General features: G+C 38.7%; 1 protein-coding gene across 2 annotated transcripts in view; it reads right to left on the reverse strand.

Moving 5' to 3' along the window:
• The window catches only part of LOC137371725 (glutamate decarboxylase 1), a 66,289-nt gene extending 51,733 nt beyond the window's left edge, over positions 1–14,556 (reverse strand). The window contains exons 1-5 of one of the 2 annotated variants that reach the window (XM_068034556.1): positions 14,475–14,556; positions 11,445–11,507; positions 5,116–5,274; positions 4,438–4,680; positions 494–584 (exon numbers count right to left, since the gene is read on the reverse strand). In XM_068034556.1, coding sequence (XP_067890657.1) covers positions 494–584; positions 4,438–4,680; positions 5,116–5,274; positions 11,445–11,507; positions 14,475–14,550 — 632 coding nt within the window. In that variant the 5' untranslated portion in view covers positions 14,551–14,556. Of the gene's footprint in view, positions 1–493; positions 585–4,437; positions 4,681–5,115; positions 5,275–11,444; positions 11,508–14,468 lie in introns of both variants that reach the window. The other variant, XM_068034555.1, reaches the window with a different exon arrangement.
• Positions 14,557–16,723: the final 2,167 nt, after the last annotated feature.

A 16,723-nucleotide genomic window follows, 5' to 3' on the forward strand; every position in this document is an offset into this window, starting at 1 on the left:
ATGGAAAGTAAGGACAAGAGGAACCCTGTCACGGTTCTGGGCGGGAGGGGAAGGGTTGAGGGCAGAGGTGCGGGAAATGGGCCAGACACGATTGAGGGTCCTGTCAACAACAGCGGGGTGGGGGGGAGGGGAATCCTCGGTTGAGGAAAAAGCAAATAACCGTCTTGGGATCTGAAGAATTGTTCGGGAATCAAGCCTCGAAAATGTCTGTGCCTTTAAAGTCTGGTGTCGGGGATTATTTTCCATTTTGCAATACTCTGAAATTTTATTTTGAATTCAAATTCAAAATCATGGGCGTTAGTCACATCGCCAATAAAGTTGCTCTTGGAGCAGTGTGTATCACAACAACATTGTGAAGAGGGCTGGATGGCTTCAAGTCATCCATTCCTATGTGATGAGCTGTAAAATTCTTCCGTAGACTTGATGCATTTTCTTTTGTGATACCCACTGCTTGTTAATGGAAAAGTGGAATGAAGTGCATTCCTGAACTTACATGTTGGTGTTCGCTGTTGACGTAAGCCATTCTCCAGCCAAACCGATAATGTCAAGACCAGAAGAGAGCTGGTTGAAGAACCGAGGATGCCCTGCGGGAATTTGAAATAAAACATCAAAAAGTGCAGAAAGAAATCCAATCAGTTAAAGGGTTTCAGCCCATTTTCATTGGATTTATATTTATGTCTGGATCTGATTGCTTCTCGGAAGCTGTGGGTAACATTCCAGACCATTAGTTTATACAGATATGAACACCGGTGACCTGCCTTCTTTAAATCACCCAGCATGTCTGGATCTAGATATAAATTTATAAAATGAGTGGAAAACCATTTGTTCTAAAAAGTCGTTCGGGTGAATATAAATCTAGCGTCTAAAATATGCGTTTGCTCTGCAAGTTACCTGAAATTTTAATTTTATCAGGCAGTGCTCTAAAACGCAAGTCTTGTGAAATCGCTCTACAAAATTGCTGAGAGAAATATGAAACCCGGGAACGATATGGCGGTTATCAGAGTCATCCACTTCACTAAAGAAATGCGCTTTGATTTACCAAACTGACAGACCACCATTTGTCATTAACCCTTTTATATATTTTCTATAAGGATCATCAGTTCTTATGAAAAGGTGTTCTTTTACAAAATGGTGAACGAAAGATACACTTCGGAAATCTAATGGTAATACAATACTATTCAGGGAAAAAATCAGCATGAAGTGATTTAAAGTCTTGCTGTAAATTAGCCATTACGTTATATCACCAGAATTTTGTCGAATTGATTTTCAAACTTGTTTAGACCTGTCATTGAAGATATTTTAAGCATCTGGAGCCGGTCTTGATTCCGAGGAAGCTCGTGTCTAAACAAACAGACCTGGAATCTTGCATACTGTGGGTCAGAGCGATCGACCCCTGTCCAGCGAATACGGCTGCTAAGTATCGGTTCCAAGAGACCGTACAAGGTAATCAGGTAGTGAAAACTCTAAATGATAGTCAGAAACCCAGTCATTCGCTATTGCTGGGAATGCTCACTACATATCATCCCTTTGCAAAGCAGTTGTGCCTATCATATTCATGTTAAATCTCGCCTTTTAAGTAAGAGTATGTTGATAGAATGTAAATTCGGGCGGAATAACTGAAAAGATAATTGAGGCGCTGGGTTGAGTGATCATCACGTTTTCTCAGGATGAAAATAGTGCACACAAAGTCAAATTCTGCATCTCCCCATGAGCTATTTCCTTTTTACTAACATGACTCTTGCATTTACAAGTCAGTGATTCAATGTACAATGAAGTAAATCTGTTTTAAAATTAGTTTTATTCTGAGATGGCTTTTAATTAAATGCATATTAAGTTCATTAGCCTTCATTTACACGAATCAATAGACTGCGACAAGCAGCTAGAATTCTCGCTGCGAACCGCGGAATGACATACAATATTTGTACAATCCTCAAAAAAAATGCTTAACATCAATATTCAGTTCCGAGGGTTATGTTATTTATTAAGAAATACAAACACAAGTTAAAAACTTGAATAATGAATATGTGAATGTACCGTCGATATTTCAGTCTCCTCCAACTCATGACTAAAACGTAACTTTTAATTCTAGAATGTAGTTCCCTATTTTATAAATGATAAAGAATGCCGGGATTTGATAAAAACATTAAAATTTGACTAATCGACAGGTAAGATATTCGACTCCTATTTAATATAGATGAATACATTTGGATGTTCATCCTTTAGTACAAATTAAGGTGTAATTACCTAACTCGATCAATTCCTCTGATACTGAGTGGGACAGTAACAGTAGTTTTATGGCTGAAGCTAATGTGCAACTCGTACATTACTGTTTACTGTTTACAGTTTACGGGAAAGGATTCTGCCCTTTAACGTGAATTGCTCGTAGTCTGAAACACACTGACTTGTTTTATACTATAACATTGAAAACTGAGGCAGTGATCTGTTTTGTAGTCAGCCTGGTAAAGATTGGTAAATATACTGCTTTTCTTTGCACCTGATAATTTGGAAATGCTGGATTAAAGGATACAAAGGGTTTGTATAGGAGATTGACAGGAAACAATAGCAAAGCATTTACAAGTCAGGACCACAAGACACGGGCCGACCCTTCCAATCAGTCACTATTCTTGAATGACAGCCCTAAATGTTCGAATATCAGGAATACAGAGACAATGAATTTGGTGCAGGTAGCTCAGTTTGATACCAATGTATTATACAAAGCAATATCGACACAGCTCTCTTTATATAAGATGTGCATAATAAGATGTATAATATTCTATATGAGGCCACGAGTTTGAAGATAGCACACAACACCTTGGCACTCCATTTTTACATTTTTGTCAAAACGCTTATATTTATTTGTTCACTATCGTAATTAAGGCCCTGATTCGTTGCTGTGGCCATGGTTGTGTCAAATCGGGAATTTCACGTTTTTGTCAGCTCCAATACTTCAATTCCAGTGGCCAGCCTAATGTAGTGAGCTGTCTAATCGCACTATATGCTTACAAAAACAGATAGTTGAACATTGAAAACGAAATTTGGCCGTACCATACAGTAAACAGAAATAATTAGACATAGAGAAATCCATAGATTTCTGTGGTAATTATAGATGATCTTATTTGCCAGGTTCACAGCAGTGACATGTATGGATCGCCGTCACGTTCCGACCAGTCAAACGGTTGACTGCGCTGAGTTAATTACAACGTGATGAGTTTCGGAATGAGTACGATGTAACAGTACGGAATCATGACAGTAGAGATCATTGAACTACGAAATCTTTACCAAACCAAACAACACGACGAAAGAGAAATGTCGTGGTTAAAATACAGCCAGCAGCTGAGAGGGGGAATGATCAATTCTGGATTCGTCACAGGGCTCTCAGTGCGGGTGGACGCGAAGAGGAGAAAACGTATTTAACATCTTCTCCATAAGTACATTATGTTTGATTAATTTGAGAATATATCTCCAATGCGAAATGATTGTCTTTCAGTTTCATCACGACGTCAGATCAATACTAAATGAAAATTACATACTTGATGTTCTTGCATGCCATTATCCATGTGCTCTAACTCAGCTTATGGACAAGACTGCAGTAGTTTCTGCTATTAATGATGATGAGAAAATGCTACCTATTCGGTCGGCGGGAAATAAAGCCGCTGATTATATTCTAGTCAGTTCTGGTATTTTCCGTCCCAGTCTGCCTTTAGATTTGCTGATATATAGAAGTCATGTCATGGTCAACAACTAGAAATTAATCATGTCTCGACACACAAGTGTGACCCTGCACCTTGGGACTAAAGAGATCAATGAGTTATGGCGAACTTCAGGAGCAAGATACTTATCTCACTGATTCCCATACTATATTCTATCTATCCCACGGATTTTAAAACATGATTTGTGACGAATTAAGGGTTACAGAAAAACAATCCCAAAGCTCCCAAATCACGCTTGTGGTATATTCATCCATTTGACAAATGTAGGCGTATAGAATCATCAACCCAATATAGTGTGTCTTTGTCGCATTTCCTAAGGGAGGATCTATGCCAAGAGCATCTGAAATCGAATAGACGTCACAGCCACGTTTATACAAGTGACAGGTGTGCTCTTTGTGCGTCCTTCACACAGTACAACAGAGCACATTCAAAATACCTATTGAATAGGTATAGTCTATGAATAGGAATAGTCTATGACTCTATGACTAAGAATAGGTGTTTTGAGTATTCAGTAGCAACGTCGACTAATAAGGAATTCGGAATGATGATACACAGACCCATGTACAATATATTTCTGACTGTGTAACAAAGAGTGGTCATTTTCTGCTGAAACATTAAAAAAGATATAACCTTATGCAGAATGATGATTTTAAAGAGAGTGATAGACAAAAAGTTAACAATTGGTTTTAACCTTGAAAGATGTTATAAATGGGTCGGCGAACTTTACCTGTCCTTACGCCATATTTAAGCGTGTCCCTGCAGTCCACCAATATCTGCTCAAGGGATTCAGGATTGTCTGAAAGCTCCAGATTGAAACCCTCTATTCCCTCCAAGAGCTGATGTGGGTGATGGAAGTCCAAAACTTTTGTGGACCTATCGAAAGTTTTCTTGATGTAATTGAGAAGAATGTCAACCACTTCCAATAGGAATTGTGTGGTCTGCTCTTCTCCATTTTTGGCTGGTAACAAGTCTGAAAAACAATACATTGTACAAACTTTATCTGTATCCCTGTATGATAAAAAATGATGCCCATTACTTCAGATTAAAGCAGCGAAGTTTTACATAACACGCGGTTCCTTCAATAACTCAACTTCTATTCATTCAATTGCTGGAGCACAAACATTGCAATGTTGTAAAATGCAACGATACCATCCACTACTAAAGAATAAATGTAATCAGTGGACACACTTCAAAAAGCCCTCTTAAAAAGCATCCGGATTTTAAAAAACAAGAATGTTAATTCTTTTTTCTAGGAAATGTGATAACATGCTGAAAATGTAGAGATAGATCGAATGCAGGCGTGCTGCACCAACGATTGAAACATTGCCTGTTTCTATTGCACACGATTATTACACTTACAGTTAAGCTTTCACTAAAGCAGTTTTTTTTATCATTCATAAATTACCTCGGGCGTAGAGATTAGAAAAATCAGTCTCCGTGCGCCTGAATATCGAGTCCCTCTCGCTGTTTTCACTGGTGTTTAGGTTCTTGGAGGACTGGCGATCCTTCAATGAACTTACGGTCCTGCTTTTATCCTCAATGCTGTTGGTCCTTTGCAAAAAACCTACATGATTGGAAGAAAGACTGGTCAGAAATTGTCTCTTTCCGCTTCCAAACATATTGTTTTGCTTTTGTCTCGTTTACAAGTAATAGTAGTAGGATATTGTGTGGCGAGTGGAAAGATTTTGCTTGTTAGATATCCACTGTAACCACAACAGAGAATTTATATGGAGTATTTGCCCGTAGGAGGGTGCGGTCACGATGTCGTCAGCACAAAACCAACCATGCAAAAACAAATGTTCGTTATTTAGTGCACTGGTAAATTCTCGTTAAATAAACCCGACATATCAGACAGCCAGAAGTAGGCTCCAGAAGAAAGCAGTGCATGAGACAAAAAGAGCCTCCGGCCAAAGTTTTCAGTCTATCAATATAAAAGGAGCAATGATGAATGAAAGCATGTTGTATTGTACCTACTGTCTTCTAATACAAATCTCAAGATTCATTTCGAAACTAGTTCACTGTGCAACTAATACTTATATAACCGATATATTCTCATTACAATTAGGGACCATTTCTCATCACAATCACTAGTTCAAGCCACAAATATTATTTCGGTCATGGCCCGATTCTTTAAAAAAACAGCTCTTTAACCAGGAGTCTGATCTTTGATAACGATTAACATTGTGACAAAAATGTTTCAAACATGGGTTATTTCAAACATTGCCAGAACGATGGAAAATGCTGGATTAAATGTGAAAGACTAGCTCTATGATTTTTGTTCTATCTTAGCCCTTAGGCCCGATTCTAATCAGAACTCGCTGAAACGGAATGAAATCTACCAATTTGAGACAGCGGAGTGCTGCTCTGGCTCAACCTCGCGCTCGTAACTGGCGGATCCGCCAGAAAATTAACATGCATTTGACATTTAACCATTGTGCATTTGACCAGTAAGCTCCCCATTTAATCAGCAACGTGAAAATGTACTTTTTGTGTCAAATTTTCAGAGTGAATGGGCTCACGAGCGGGGAGAATTGTATCGTTTTCTTATCGTCAAACAAAAATGCTCGTCTTTTATGAGCGTTGGGGGAATAATGATATTATTGTGATCATTGCAAGTAAAGTCTTTGCAGCATACACATATAATTCAACATTTCCTTTCTTTTCAGCCGCATGTTTCCCAGACCCAATCATTAATTCTAATCTGAATTTCCCTTCGCCAGCTTTCTGCTTAAAAAACAGCCAGACAACTTAGCTGCCTTAAAGGTGCCAAGCCCATGCTGTTGAGAAATATTAACCCAGTCCGATGTAACTAACCCGAGAAGAACCAAAACCGCTCTTCATAATGTATCCAGGCTAGACTGCATTTATGTTGCGATTTGGCGAGATTGTGCTCGCTGGCGGTGCTATCTCAGGAAACAGCGAGGTGACGAATAGGCTTTTAATAAGTTTTCCATTATTCTGTTCCCTGGAGGAAAGCGGTGTTTGGTCAGATAAGGCTGATGAATTCCAAGAAATGAGAGACTGCAAATCCACGATACCAAAAAATAAGGTTTTTTTTTGTTCATAACGATAGTATATTTGATCAATTCCGTCCCCAAAACAATTATTCCTGCTGTGGTAGAGTGATTAACTCAGTGAATGGAATATTCTATAATTAGGCATTTTATGAAAAGTGTGTTCGCCATTAAACAGCATAATGAGAGCATCTTATAAAACTTCAGGTCTGTTTATGAAATTCCTTTTGTACGGCACTTGATTTTCGGATGTAAATTATAAAACCAGCAACCCGCCTCTGCAACTTAATGTTGGAGAATATTAAAACTTGTTTTCCGAACCGGCATCGCAGCTGCGGGCAACGAAATAGCAAACATCTGCTTTTCATCAGCAGAGCTATATGAAATCACCAAAAACGCTTGTATAAAATAACTCTTGAGTAATCTGGTTATATGCCTATTCAAGACTTAGAATGCAAACTGTGGTGATGGTGAAGGTTTGTGTTATGATCTGATTAGTTCCAGCCTATTAACGTCACGACGCATCTTGCCGCCAGATGGCGCAGTCTGTGGACACACAGTTCCCGAGACAGCCCTTAACTCCCAGGACCGGACTCGCACTGCAATTATTCTGTAGTGTCAGGAACCAGATTTGTGGCCGAATTAATTTTGCTTAGGAGTAAAATCTTCCATTCTCAGCTGCAAAATTTACATCATTACACAGCAAAGCAATCCTGTATTTGTGGGGAAGTCTGGCGCCATTGAAATGGAGCGTCAAGAAAAAGGATGGCAAATAGCGGAATGTAACAGTATTTATTTTTCACACCTCATCAGGCGAAAGCGCTTAACACTACAAAACGTTAGTTTTTGTAATGAAGGTATCTTGAAGGATTAATTCTTTTTTGCAAGTCGATTGTGACGCAAACATTTCTTAAGGCCAGGAGCAGTCCTAAATAGTGAAGCTCAAGATATATTGGCATGGATAGAAGGTTGGTTAGCTAACAGGAAACAGAGATTAAGCATAAATGGGTCATTTTCTGGTTGGCAAGATGTAACGAGTGGTATGCCACAGGGATCTCTGCTGGGGCCTCAACTTTTTACATTTTATATAAATGACTTAGAAGAAGGGACCGAAGGAATGGTAGATAAATTTGCTGGTGACACAAAAATAGGTAGGAAAGTAACTGGTGAAGAGGACATAAGGGGGCATGTCCCTTTTTTAAAAAAAGGGATATAGATAGGTTAAGTGAGTGAGCAAAGACCTGGCAAATGGAGTATAATGTGGGAAAGTGTGAAATTGTCCACTTTGGCAGGAAGAATAAAAAAGAAACATATTATCTAAATGGTGAGAGATTGCAGAGCTCTGAGATGCCGAGGGATCTGGGTGTCCTAGTGCATGAATCGCAAAAGGTTAGTATACAGGTACAGCAAGTAATTAGGACAGCTAATAGAACGTTATTGTTTATTGCAAAGGTAATTGAATACAAAAGTAGGGAGGTTATGCTTCAGCTATACAGGGCATTGGTGAGGCCACATCTGCAGTATTATGTACAGTACTGGTTTCCTTATTTAAGGTAGGATGCAAATGTGTTGGAGGCAGTACAGAGAAGGTTTACTAGACTAATACCTGGAATGGGTGGGCTGTCTTATGAGGAAAGATTGGACAGGCTAGGCTTGTATCCACTGGAATTTAGAAGAGTAAGAGGTGACTTGATTGAAACATATAAGATCCTGAGGGGTCTTGACAGGGTGGATGTGGAAAGGATGTTTCCCCTTGTGGGAGAATCTCGAACTTGGGGTCGCTGTTTAAAAATAAGGGGTCGCCCATTTAAAACAGAGATGAGGAGAATTTTTTCTCTCTCAGAGGGTCGTGAGTCTTTGGAATTCTCTTCTTCAAAAGGCAGTGGAAGCAGAGTCTTGGAATATTTTGAAACCAGAGGTAGATAGATTTTTGATAAGCAAGGGGGTGAAAGGTTATCGGGGGTAGGTGGAAATGTGGAATAATCAGTTCAGCCATGAACTTATTGAATGGCGGCGAAGGCTCAAGGGGTCGAATGGCCTACCCCTGTTCCTAATTCCGATGTTCGTATGTAGGTATGTTCGTATACAACTGTTCTGCAGAGTGGAAGGATAGATAGCCAATGGAGATCACACCTGTGTATTTGGACTGTGCTTGTATTGAGTTGCAGTCCAAAGCACAGACGTTTATTTTGAGCTGAGGGACAAGGTTTAGCCGGGATCTTGCTTTAGTTCAGGAGTAAAGTGAAGAGCAACAGTTCAATCTCAGAACCAGATGAAGAACACAGAACAGCTAGCTCCAGAGAATCACAGGCAGAGGACTGGAAGAAAGTGATCAGGATGGTGAAATGATGCAGGCTCCAGGGGCAAATTAAGAGGGAGGAATGGAGAGGGGCTAAAGTCTGTTTTATTTTAGCACAGTTAGGGAGACGTTCTCAGGGTTCACATATCGGCAATGAAGACCCGATATCTTGAGAATTTGGCAGTTGTTACGGTTCTTAACGATAAAACTTTGATTTCCTTCTAATTGTTAAGTAATATTCAGTTGGTGGCCGCAAATTTGCATTTATCGTAGATCCGAAGCATACTCGGATGAAATATTCACACGTTAATAGGAATGTCTAGTCCAATTGTAGTGTTCAGGTTGAAAATGTGTGTCTCTTGTTGGGGATAAAATTTGGTTACTAAAACATCTTTCTCGGGTATAATCATAATTGCTATAACATACTGTTATTTTCTGTGGAAATGAATAATTTAGGAATGCATCAAATTGGTAATATGGAATTACCTGGCAGATAACGTGATTTTAAAAATTCTAAATATTAACTCGGGGAAGTAGAATTTATTCTGGATCGGAATGCAAACTCAATGGTATTCGGCGAACTTACCCTAAACTCCAGTAAGGTTTTATTTTGTTTTCCAGTACTTTATTTTGCATAGTTTTTGAGGTCTTTTTGAAGACCTGCCACCTGCCACCTGCCAACCGAATGTTCGTAAAGCAACACCTTCCCTACAGTTGCAGGTATTAATCTTGTCCCAACCATTAGGAGGAGCCCAAGAGTGACTGTTCTAACTATTCAGGAAAAACACCTGAGTTTTTTTAATGAAAAGAAATTCAGTAGCATTAATTCATGCCCTTGCGCTCCACCGCACAACGGTTAGACCGCGAATTCATAAATAAAAATCTAAAGCGTGAAATGTATATTTTAACAGTCGTTGTAATTTGTTTATTTGTGATGCTCTACCTATTTATTTTATAAATCTGTTCAAAATAGAAGAGATTAATTAGATGCATTTTTACACTGTTGTGAATGTGAATTGCGCGAATAAAAGGACGTGAAGAAAACATTACAGCAGAGCACGAAAAACGGGAGAACCGCACCGAACGGAAATAAAACGTGTAATTTTCCTGTTTCCCCGTTGAGCTGGAAAACATAATTTATTTTTAGCAAAAATATTTCCATCTTTTAAAAGTACAAGCAGGACGAAGAAAAATATGAGGGGAATATCGCTCAGGTCATTTAGGGTGAAGTAGTAACCTACATTTCATTTAAAACTATAGATTTTTCGTACAGCAAGGAAATTATTTTTGTGGAAAAGCCAATTAAGTGTAGTCATATGAAGGAAAGTAGTTGATTCACAAAGTTATCGATGTGAGATGACTAGTGAATATATTCATCTTGCTCCCATTTTGGAGCTGTTTTTCTTATTATTATTTTTGTCCTGTTAAGAGAATTTCACTGCTTTAATGACCTTCGATATTGTCCAGTTCTTTGATCTTCTTGACAAATCGTAAATTGGCTGCAGTTTTGCAGCATTACTTAGCATATTTGACCAATGACTTTTACACTTCAGGGACTTGATAATCCAGGCTGACGTTTAAATGCAGTACCTAGGGAGTGCTACATTGTCACAGATGTTTCCTTTGGAATGAGACAGGAAAGGGAGTCCAAGCTGCCTGTTTAAAAGAAGCCCAGGGAATTCTCCCTGCAACCTACACCAACCAGCACCACCGAAACAGAGAACCTGTCTTTAACCTTATTGTGATGGGCAAGTTCGCTGCTGCATTTGTCTAAAAATTAACAGTGATTAAATTTACCGTTAACAGGGACTAATAATCCAATGGCTGCAAAGCCTTTTGGGGCGTCCAGAGGACGTGCTCGGCGCTATATGGATGTTTTTCTCACCCATTGAATTGGTTAGTCCTATAAAACAGTACATATTTTTCCAAAAGGTATTTGCTCAAAACGATTTTATCTTTTCTGTCTCAATTTGGCGGGTGAACAACCTGGTTCTCCAATAAATAGGACATGATATCAAACAATTCTCGTCGATACACACTATTCTGTGTGCAGTGGCTTCGTTGTATAATACGTGTAGGCTATTTAAAGTTACATTAAAATTCGTGTTAGCAGTTACTGAATTGAATATTTTCCCATCAATAATTCCTTCTATAGTACATATTAAAGGATTCAGGGACGCAAGAGTTGGTTTTGCAATTTACATTAAAAAGGAAACATAAGATACACACGGTTGTTGTGGTCTAAAGTAGCGATTTTGTATTATTTGATAAAGACAACGCAATGGAGAATCTTCAGTCTTCCAATGGGGCAATTTGCCGAGTGCACCCATGTAGGACGGAGGGTTGTCCAGCATGGGTGTCGGTTACTCAAAGACCTTTTAAAAATCTGTGCTCATTAATGTAACATGTGGAAGTACATACCGCAGATCTTCAGACCAAGTTTTCTTGTACAGCCATGAGCAACTCCGCACCAAGTATCATAGGCTGAAATAGAGACAATAAAAAGACCGTGAGACCCAGATTGTATTCTTTTGTGAAGTCTGTAGGCATAACCATTTGAGCACATTCCACGACTTACTGCGTTAAGCTTCCAATTAGATGACTACGTAAAATAATAAATCGCGCTAATAAAACTTCTAAAACCGAAGAAAAGGAAAGGTTTTTATTTGTATTGTGTCCCATCATGTTCTCCGAAATGCCTCGAACCGGTTCACATTGCATGAAATGTCTTTCTGAAATGTAATGATTACTATTATGCAGGTAATCTAACAACAACAATCTAAAATGAATGAAAATCCAAAAGTGCAAAATAAGCAATCTGAGTTCCTTGTATTAATTAATCGGCACGTTTTGAGAAATTATAGAAACAAATGGCAGATTTTTTGACATTTGACGCCGTGAAAGCATTTCACAGCATTTTGTTTTCTCGATAATTGTTTGTTTCCCGAAATTTCAAATAGAAACATCAGTTCGTCCGAGGATTAAATATCTAATAAATGTTGGCACACTTCCGGCAAATTGGGAGCTTAAAACAAACTGGCGTGAAATGGGGTCGGAATGGGAGTCCAGGAATTAATTGGCTGAAAAATGGTACTTGACTAGCTCGGATCTGCATGACTAGTCTTGAACCAACGAATATTGCGCTGTTTTGCACGAGTTTTAATATTCCTCATAATTCGTTTTTGCAAATATCCATCTATATTTATACATTAGCCTATTATTATTTCATTTTTTCGCATATTAATGATTCATGCAGCTGTTTATTTCGTAATCTGACCCAGTAATACATCCATTACGCTGACTGGGCAGTCCTGTGCAGTCAATTACAGGGATCGTTGTGTACATTATACACTCGAGAATGAAATATATGAAATAAGAATATTTCTAAGCATTAGACTTTTCAATTATTACAAAAATGCCCTCCACGTGGTCTGTCTACAGTATGCATTTATTAGTATAGTTTAAATTAGGTAGCAGAACATATTTTTGCTTAATCTTAACGGCTGAATGAAACGGCAATTTGGAAGTCTCTCCCGAGTCTGACAGTTCCATAGCCCGGGTTTATGAGGCGTATAAGCACTAATAGTATCACAAAGCCAGCACAGTAGCCACGCAACAAAAAAGAGGGAATAAAAAGTCTTAAACATCGGCAAAATACGAAATCAAAAATAATCTATTAAACAAGTGGTATTTGGGGCAAGTTAATATATATGAAGGATCAGGCCCAACTTTCTGTAGGTTGGAATAAGAAGATTGATTTAAAACAGATATTTAATTAGCATTAACAAAATAAAAATACTAATTACAAGATTCAGCAGTTCCATCTATACACGTTGCAAATGTATCTTCGATAGAAGGTCATCCCATATATCTACATTTAGAAGTAATTAAGATGCAGGTTTCAGATTTGCGGATTTGTTTCGAAAATGAAAATATTTTTGTTTGATTTCCTAGGTAGTGAGGAAGTTGGTGCAGTAATGCATCTAATTCTCCGTGATTGTCTCTTTCTAAGTGTAGTTATGGCAGATGAACGCACATTCGCTGCTCTGCTCCGTTATTTTGATGATTTCTGTGACTCTGACAGCTCGGTAAAGCCTCTTCATGACACTTGTGCGAAAAAAGCACTGACATACAAATGCGCCTCAGGTCAGTGACTGGGAGATAAAGCATGCCATGAGCTAATGATATAGGGCGAGGACAAGCAAGAAACATGATTACAGGCGAAAGGACAAAAATACAAGGCGTGTAGTTTTACATTTACTGACTCTTAAATTCGCTACACCAGAGCGACCATTTATTGACCCACTTACTTTCCTATTAATGGCGCCGTGAAATACAATTATATCGCCTTACATTGTACTTTCTATTTTAAATCTTATTTTAACATGCATAATTAAATTGGGCTAAATTATAAATTGTGTATCGGAATGGTTGCCATGCAAAAATCTTTCTGAGGAAAAGTATGAACATGTGAATTATATCTTGATAACTTCAAACTGAGTAGTTTAAATACATATATAGTCTATCTATATACAAGCATAAACATATATATATATGTATATGTGTGTGTGTGTGTGCAATAAAACATGAAGATATTGAAGTAAGGCGGGGAAGAATCAAATCCACAATTCTAAAGTTTGAAAATGGACTGTCAAAAATAAAAAACAAATTCTAGGTTACTCCAACGTTTCTTGGCAGATGGAAAGAATAATCACGCCTGGTAGCATCTGAAGCCCTTCAGGGCAGAGATATTACAACTGTAATGATCGCAATGCCCGTCTTTATTTCTGGTAAGTTTTTCTTTGTCAGTGTCGATTATGTCATCGACTTGTTTTTTTTTACCTGATGTCAAAATTGTTGAGACAATGTAGTAAACTGATTAGATCTATCAGCGCCATTCTCATCCTTGCCAGTTCAATAGCTCTCCTTCGTTCGCTGTATGCCGTCGCAGCTATTAGCGAGTTCATAAGAGCTACAATTAGCTGCATCAGTCGCCTTCGCTTTCACTCTCCTATAATTACACTTTCACTCAGACTCGGCACTAAAAGGGTTTGTGATAATTAGCAAAGTGCATTTTCATAAATTGCTAAACCGCCTTGAAATTACTGTTTAAGAGTGTTTTTTTTGCGTCCAGCTGTATGCTTATTTCCACAGTGTGAAAAACGTTGCAGCCTCCAGGTGTTAAAAATAATAGAATAAATTCAATTGAATTAACTGCTCTTCAATAAACATGGCGCACCAAGCATTCCATTGTGATAAATTCTAACCTAGGTAACGGTGATGTTAATACCTTTTAGTATTAAAGTACGCTTTTATTAATTTAAAAATTTCCTAGGAAACGTTCAGGTTTTGATGTTTTGCATAGTACTTTCTGTCTACAGAATAACCGTTAGCTCCTTCGGTAATCTCGTTGTGTTGTCTAAAGATTAGGCAGCAATCGCTTACTTGTGCTTCTGTCCCCGGGCCGTAAATTTGTTGAGTTGGAGTCTTGACCCGCACTAGAGGATGAAGGAGCAGAAGATGCCATCGGTTCTGACAGATGCGAAGACCTTGTTTAAATGGGGCTGATCACTTCCTTAGAATCCTTTCTTTTCAACGTAAAGACGCAAAATCACAGGTTTCTATAAGGAAAATAATAATAAGACAGCTTTGTTAGTTTTTTGAAGCCCGTGTCTGCGTGCGCGCGTGTGTGAGAGCGAGCGATTGGCTTTGACTTTATTTCACTTTATTAGCATTCAGGGCGCTAAAGTGCCCTCATGGAAGGTAGGAGAAGCAATGACTCGCGCCGGCACAGGCAGGTCTCACATATCACAAGCAGCATTAAAATCAGTATTGATGGAAAGGAATCAACAATCAGGACTAGAAATCCCTTCAAAAGGGCGCAGCTCTAGAAATTTTAATGGAATAGCGCGACGAATGTTTAGCCTTTCTGATGTAGACCAAAAATCACATTGAAGGCATTGACTGAAATAGTTTCTATTGCCTTTGCTTAACCGCTAGACATCCTACATTTTGCACTTGCACAGTAAGAGTTCCAGTAGGGCAGTGTCATCTCACCACATATATTACACCAATTGTCAGTCAACAATGCAGTAATGGCCATTGTCAATTTGAATCTATTTATGCAAAAACACTTCTGAATTAACCAACAGCAGGGACCGAGAGCAGAGAACGTTGTTACATCTAATGTGATTCGTGTATAGTCCAAAACGATTTGACCAAACTGGAAAATAAGCAGTGTAATGGTCAATAAGAGCCTTTCGACTAGAAACCACACAATGATAAAGCTGATCTGACGCAATGTCCCACTTATAATCAGCAACATCGCAATTATATATAATTAATATTATAACTATCTGTCCAAAAATAGAGCGAAATTCGTAGTACAAGCGAGCTTCCATATAGTGATCACTCCACATGTAAGTCCCATTGAAAATGTTTGGACGACTCGATGGCGTTGGGACACAATGCGTTTCAAGTTCAACCCTGTCGGACTTTTCCATTTTTGTAATTAAAGACCTATTTCATTTACCCACTGGGATTTTAAACCCCCAAACTATAATCCTATCAATGCGGAGGAGCACAGGAAAATTGGTAGTGGACTGAGTCAAAATGACTGGTACATAAAAGGGAGTCTCTAATAAAATGGAATGCTTTAGTTAAACGCTGGTGAGGACCTTACCGTCTCGTATAGACGCCCAGGTAGTAGACTCCGACCATCTGACTCCCAACAACTAAATTAGATCCTCAGACATGCAAGTTTCTGTCAGCATGAAGGGCGCTTATAATACTCCAAGGGAAACGACGTCTGAATATAAATCGAGTACAAAAAAATTCCATTCAGCATGACCTTTTTTCAGAAGTACGTTTGATTTGCTGTTTTAAAAGTGTGAATCGCCCGTTTATCCGACACGACGCACGAATGAGTCACACACCACCTCCTCTGCTCCAAAATGTGTCATGACAATATTGACCAGGTTGCTTTGTCTGCAAAAAGCTACCGCCCCGCAGCCGCTCTTCTGGAGTTACGTGACTTTTCAGCAGGTACTTTTTGGTACCTTTAGGGTTTTATTCCTTGTTTATGAATCCCGATCACGAAGCAGGAGCACCTAGGGAAGATTGGAATATCTAACAATAGATATAGATCTTAGCTGCATTATCCAGATTATCTGATCCTAAAGGAAACCAAAAGGCAGATTTTATTGCAAGGACTTCAAACTTTGAAGTGATTTATTCTATTTAATCGATTCACTGTTGGTGGTGCGAACCTTGCTTCTCAATTAATATCTGTAGCTTTGCTTTTTGTTTACCATAATATAAGCTCGAACAACGTGAAATCACGTACACCTGTTTTATTTCATATATATTTAAACAGGGTTAAAAAAGAGAAGTTTTTCCCATGTTTATGACCATTTGAGAAGGTTTTGTCAAGAATTAAATGCGCGACATTGTGGCTTCATTTGCAGTTGCTTTGGGACCACGGTTTTCGTGCAAGGTAATAAACAGAGAGCAAAACTAACCAGAAGAGGGCGACCAAGATTGCCATACCTCCAGTAAGATGCACCTTGCAGAGGTGCTTCATCCAACAGATACCTACATACGTACACGTCTGGTGGAGTCTCAGCAGTCTTGAACCTGTCATTACTTAAGAACAACACTTGAGTCTGAATGACAATTTAAATGAAACGACGAAACAGCAA

This window comes from Heterodontus francisci, chromosome 7, assembly GCF_036365525.1.
Source record: "Heterodontus francisci isolate sHetFra1 chromosome 7, sHetFra1.hap1, whole genome shotgun sequence".
In the NCBI taxonomy this organism is placed as follows: Eukaryota; Metazoa; Chordata; class Chondrichthyes; order Heterodontiformes; family Heterodontidae; genus Heterodontus; species Heterodontus francisci.